The sequence below is a fragment of the Lampetra planeri genome, chromosome 13 (genome assembly GCF_965212315.1).
Source record: "Lampetra planeri chromosome 13, kcLamPlan1.2.h2, whole genome shotgun sequence".
NCBI classification, from domain to species: Eukaryota; Metazoa; Chordata; class Hyperoartia; order Petromyzontiformes; family Petromyzontidae; genus Lampetra; species Lampetra planeri.
This window is the reverse complement of record NC_136119.1, coordinates 1,212,220-1,218,418: the sequence shown is the minus strand read 5'-3', so window position 1 is coordinate 1,218,418 and position 6,199 is coordinate 1,212,220. Positions and strand designations below refer to the sequence as shown.

The window sequence follows — 6,199 nt, the reverse complement described above, 5'->3', positions numbered from 1 at the left end:
TGTACATGTACACAGTATACATGTACACAGTATGCATGCACACAGTATACATGTACAAAGTATACACGAACACACACACACACACAAACCCTACAGACATAAAAAAAAACTCCGAACACACGCACACACAAACTCCTTCACACACGCAAACACTTACCACACTATGCATACTAGAGTGGATAATACCCAGAGCCCGTGCAGGTCTGTAACCTCGTGCGGTCGGCGGTGAGTGAATCCTAAATTGGATCGAGGTGCACCTAACAATCACCACCCTCCCCCTACCCATCAGTGCTACCTGTTCAAACCGTGCGCAGCTGTGTGTGTGCTCACGATCAATAACGGTGGCGAACATTGGCACCGGTAGCGAACATTGGCGCCACTTGCCCCAGCAGTCAGTTAAACGGATAGACGGGGTAGTGGTGGTGGGGGCGGTATTTGTATTGTGTGTGTGTGCGTTATACCTCAAGTTCAAGTCCATTTATTAGGTATAGCCCTGTGAGCCATTCGGCTCTTGAATCGGGTGCAACCGCAACAAACAAAAAACATGAACAAGAATACATCTTATAGTGACTGAGTGCAAACAGAAAATCCAAGAAAAGACAGCAAAATATTGCAGAAAAAGCACCGTACACCAACACTGTGTGCAAAAATCGCAGTGGGATGCAAGTCAAACAACAACAACCACAAGACAACTTAGATTAAGGCCATCAGTCTAACTCTGTACTACAACAAACAAACATGGCCAAACCAATTTTTTTTCGAAAATCACCAAAATAAAGCCATAAAAGCAATGAAGCAGTGCAGGTCATAGGAACTGTGACCGAATTTTCACAATGAACGACGTAATCAACATGTACTACCAAACTCTGCAGTCATAGCTGGCTGCATGAGTCACTAAGCGAACCTGGCGACCCGAGTTTGATTCCCGCTCACGGCCAACATCTGTGACGATTATATCTGAACCGGCACTGCGCCTCCCCTAGGTCGACTCAGCCCTCAAATGAGTATCTGGTGCGGTGCGTAAACACATCGCCACTGGGGAGACAAAGGCGGCTGGGCGTGTTTCCGGAGTCCATAGGTGCTCACTAACAGCACTTGCTCCTACAGTCTGTTTAGGCTATACGGGCGATCTTTCTTTTTTTAAACTTGCGTGCACATAAAGGGGACCGACACCCCACACCCCACATAACCTTCACTTGTCATAGGAATGTGGAATATCCGACTCTTCTCAGACAACCGCCGACACAGAACACCTGGGCCGGTGAGACAGACACCACTGTGCAAGTCAGTTGAAAGGATGGGTAAAAGCAAAGTTTGTGGGGAATAATCGCCATGTTCTATACTTTTGAGGCATAAGCATTTAGAAAATAGCACTTCCTATCCAGGGACAAAAAATCGTGTTGCAATCACCCCCCACCCCCAGACTCGCGAAATCACAACCGCGCGCTACAATCCCCCACGACCACCACCCACCCCGCGATAACGCAACGCGGGACGTCGTCATTCTTACCTCATTGCACCCCAGCAACTGCTCATTAAATAAAGGGGGTGGGGGTGGGGGGACTACCCCCACGTCCCCCACGTGCTCCCGTTCCTTTCCTTCGTTTTCATTGGCCCAGGGGCCGTGGCCGCTCATTAATCATTGACCCGCGCGTCACGTGACGGCGCAGGTGTGGCGATGGGCGCCTTTGGTATAAATAGCGTGGAGCGGAGCGCCGTCCACAGCAGATTCGCAGGGTGCCCACTTCCCATCGCTTCAGGTCTTTAACGCCAGCTCGGTTTGGTAAGAGCTTTTTTTTTATAATAAGTCTTTAATTTTTAGATTTTGTTTTTAGGGAGGGGAGAGGTACGCGCAATGGCCGTGGCTAATGGTGGTTTTTTGTGGGCTTTTCGTCTTTCATCGGCTGTAGCTGCGAGGCGATCCACTGCTGGATGAGGGCTTTTACACACACGCATAGACTCGCGCGCATACACATGTGTGAACAAGCAAGCCAACGGCCACCTCCATCTCGTGGCGTTGCGCTTGCAATAGTCGCCACTTGTATTTCTAATATTTAAGCGAATGGTCGCCGCATTCTGTTGGGACAATAGCACCTGTGGCTGCATCCTACCACCGTACCGACGTTGCTGATGTGTGTTTTTTAAGGATCCTTTTCGCTCAACCCGCGCTGACCAGCGTGGTGAAGTATGGTCGCACAATCCTCCACACCGTGGTCCAATTTGGGTGGGGCGGAGAGCTCCTGCAGTAGTGGTGTACCACCCAGGGCTTCTTTACTAAACGGTGGTAGCGAGGTGACGATTGTGTGTGTGGTGAAGCTTTTGGTTGGTTTGCTATCACCATGACGAAACCCATGTTTTTACTGTTACCGCTTTGGCGACAATCCCGTGTGTGTGTGCGCCATACCACGTGCTTGTCCACAAGCATGCAGTCTTGCCTCCTGAAGCTTTTGATTCCGAACATTTCAAAAACTTACCTGTATTACTTCCGCCCCTCCCATCACCATTGTTTCCCCCCACCTCCTGCCAGCAAAGCAAGCATGTCTGACAAGTACGTGCCCACCGGTCTGGAACTCACCATCGCCTCCATGATGGGGATCTTCAAGTCGTATGCCGGCAAGGATGGCGACAGCTCCAGGCTCTCCAAATCCGAGCTGAAGTCGCTCCTCAACAAGGAGCTGCCCGGGTATCTTCAGGTGGGTCTGGCCGTGTGGTGGTGGGTGGCTAGCGGCCGGTCGTGTGGTGGTGGGTGGGTAGCGGCCGGGCGTGGTGGGGGTGGGTGGGTAGCGGCCGGGCGTGGTGGGGGTGGGTGGGTAGCGGCCGGGCGTGGTGGTGGGTGGGTGGGTGGGTAGCGGCCGGGCGTGGTGGGGGTGGGTGGGTAGCGGCCGGGCGTGGTGGGGGTGGGTGGGTAGCGGCCGGGCGTGGTGGTGGTGGGTGGGTGGGTAGCGGCCGGGCGTGGTGGTGGGTGGGTGGGTAGCGGCCGGGCGTGGTGGTGGGTGGGTGGGTGGGTAGCGGCCGGGCGTGGTGGTGGGTGGGTGGGTGGGTAGCGGCCGGGCGTGGTGGTGGGTGGGTGGGTGGGTAGCGGCCGGGCGTGGTGGTGGGTGGGTGGGTGGGTAGCGGCCGGGCGTGGTGGTGGGTGGGTGGGTGGGTAGCGGCCGGGCGTGGTGGTGGGTGGGTGGGTGGGTAGCGGCCGGGCGTGGTGGTGGTGGGTGGGTGGGTAGCGGCCGGGCGTGGTGGTGGGTGGGTGGGTGGGTAGCGGCCGGGCGTGGTGGTGGGTGGGTGGGTGGGTAGCGGCCGGGCGTGGTGGTGGGTGGGTGGGTGGGTAGCGGCCGGGCGTGGTGGTGGTGCTGCGGCTACTCGCTAACGGCACTTGCAACGTCGCTCTGTTTAAAGGCTGGGGGAGCGGTTGCGCTGTGATTTGCGCAGGGCACTTTGACGACAATTCGAGTCGCGCTCTGTCAATATTTGAACCTTTCAATCTTGATTTGAAGCTTTCGCGACCTGCAGGAAGCCATACTCTTTGGTTCTTTCGGTAAAATCACATGGGTAGAACTAAAATGAATCGCGACGTTTCGAACGCAACGCAAGCCGCCCGTCTTCAGGTGAAAATCGCGACGGCTGCGATGGCTGCTCCCTTGTGAAGAGAAGCTGTTACCAGCAAGAGTTTATACACGTTTTGAGAACGAAGGCAGCCGAAGTAGTGTCAATGGGCTATTATATTGGAAAGGTAATAGCGTGGCGTGTTAAAGGAAATTAGCTTGGCTTGGCATGTTGCATTATAGTGAAGAGTTAATTCACCTTTCTTGGACCTGACGTCCACCTGGATCGACTTGAACTCGTGTGCGCTGCGTTAAACATCGGACATTTGGATCGGGCGTGGTAGTGACCACACCCAGACGCTCGTTGCTGAACGTGGGCGCTCACTCGCAGCACTTGTGCAATGTTGGTGCAGAAGCTATAACCGCCACCCTAAGGATGGTACGGCAACCATGAACCATCGGTTAATGATTAATTGGAGGGATTTTTGTGACGGCGTTGCGGCGGAAAGCGAGGGGTGTGCGTATGTTTGTGGGATTTTTACGTTTTTGTTTAAGCCAGGTGACGACTCGACTAGGATGGACACTTTTTTTTATTTAAAGGTAGAACCAGAGTCTCTGAAGCCTGCCAGATGCTATACATTTTTAAATCGTGCAGGTACATAACATCAATGAAAAGTTTAAGTGGCAGAACAACCACCCGCTTTGCAGACTTAATTACGAGCAAATTGGGTATTAATTATTAAAATGATAGTTTAAAGAAGGCAAGAGTTTTTTCTTTCTCCAGCGGGCATGTCTGGGCGTGGGGCTGCACGGCCGTTGGGGCCCTCCGGGTTTGATTGCCGGCCGTGGCTAACGAGAGACGCTCCACAGTGATTTATTTAGTCTTTTCCATTGCCTGGTAATTGGAACCCGGGCGGTCGAGGTTGTTGCGCCCTTGGGGAAGATGGCAACGCCACGCCCCGCAACCCTGCCACGGTCTCCCCCCGGGGCTCGCGGCGTCCCCACGCACTCTCTCCCCTACGCGCGGCCCATCTCCTACACGCACCCCTCCCCGTTTCCATCACTCCCCTCCAACTTGCGTGTTCTCCCCTTCCCACGCCACCCTCCCCCACTCGCTCGCCCTACCTCCTCCGTCCCCACCCACCACCTCACCTGGTGTATCTCCTTTCACCCCTAAGCACACCTCCAACCGACCCCTCCTCACTCGCTCTCCTCCACCCACCCACCTCGCCCCACACAGAACGCCAACGACCCGGCGGTGATCGAGAAGGAGCTGAAGAATCTGGACGAAGATGGCGACGGTCAGGTGGACTTCAAAGAGTTCATCATCTTCATCGCGGCCCTCACGGCCGCCTGCTACGACGCCATCGAGGCGCAGGCCTTGAAGTCTCCGGCCAAGAAGTGATTTTTTTTTCCCCAGATACAAGCAGTGGGGTGGGTGTTAGGGGTCAGTGGTGGAGGGGGGGTGGAAGTTCCCAGAGCGGTGACACTGGCAAGGAAGTGCTGTGTGCGGCACGTTTTGAGGACTCTGGTTGTGGGTGAGTTAGTTAGGGTTGTGTACTGTTCGTTTTCGGCGTCCTGAGTTCTAAGACTGCCCCAGGTGACTTGGAACGTTGCTTCACGCGTTTGGCCGTAGGGGTGTGTGACGGCCTCGAATGTCGCGCCGTGCAGACCCCAGTCTTTAGCTCGTTAATTCCCTGAGCCGCTTTTCATTTGGCTGGCACGGTCATTGCCGCGGTAGTGAAAAGAGAGGGGGGGGGAATGCACCTAATTTTGGCTAACTGCCACAAATCCATCGGTGGCACTGGAATAACAAGACCCCAATCACCACTGCCTCCACTCGCCACCGCCTCCTCCAACTTCCCCCCCCCCCCCCCCCCACTTTGCTGCCCCTCCCCCACACTAGTTCTGCTCACTGGTTTTCTCGTTCGTGGGCCCTCCACCACCCTGGGTGTTTATGAGACTGCTGGGGGGTGGAAGCGGCATGCTGCTGGTGTCTTGGTGCTGTTTGCATGACCAAAACGCGTTTGCAATAATAAAAAAAGAATATTTGTACGTGCTCACTCGTTGGATTTTGTGGGTTTTTATTGTTACTGGCGATGGAGTTGCGTTGACATCTCCTCGTGGTGTATTTTTATATGTTCACGTGTGCTGTACAAAAAAATATTTCGCGGGGGGTTCTTACGTGCTGTGAAGGACCCATGACCTGAAACGTCGCCTACTATAGACTTGTCCCTTTGTCATGGCCGCAATAGTGTCCTGATGGGTGTGGCTGGAACTCCCTCGCCTCATGCCAGGGTCATGGGTTCGATCCGATACCTAACTGCATATATGGAGTTTTAATGTCCCCTCGTGGCTGTGTAATTTTCTCCAGCCTCTGGTTTTTCGCTCCACATTTTTAGACTCTATCGTGCGTTTAGAGTTATTTTGGCTGCTGTGCACATTTACGCGATGACCCACTGAAACGATCATTTGATTTCCAGGTCGGGCTTGGATGGGTGAAATGGCGTGTGGTAAGAGGTGGGTCCCAGTTTGATTTTAAGGGGAAAGTGGCCAAGACGATGAGGCTGGTCGTGTTGTGTGGGGCTGAGTGCTGGGGCACAAGGAGGAGGGAGGACCCGACCTATGGTAGTCGGAGATGTTGTGGTTTAATAAGAAAGGAC

General features: G+C 54.3%; 1 protein-coding gene across 1 annotated transcript; it reads left to right on the top strand.

The window, feature by feature from the left end:
• The first annotated feature begins 1,668 nt into the window (after nucleotides 1-1,668).
• LOC144721882 (protein S100-P-like) lies at nucleotides 1,669-5,599 on the top strand. Its single transcript, XM_078599812.1, is given in 4 exon segments — nucleotides 1,669-1,765; nucleotides 1,767-1,783; nucleotides 2,528-2,693; nucleotides 4,777-5,599. Coding segments are annotated over 4 exon segments (435 nt in total). The 5' UTR covers nucleotides 1,669-1,678; the 3' UTR covers nucleotides 4,942-5,599.
• The last annotated feature ends 600 nt before the right edge of the window (nucleotides 5,600-6,199 follow it).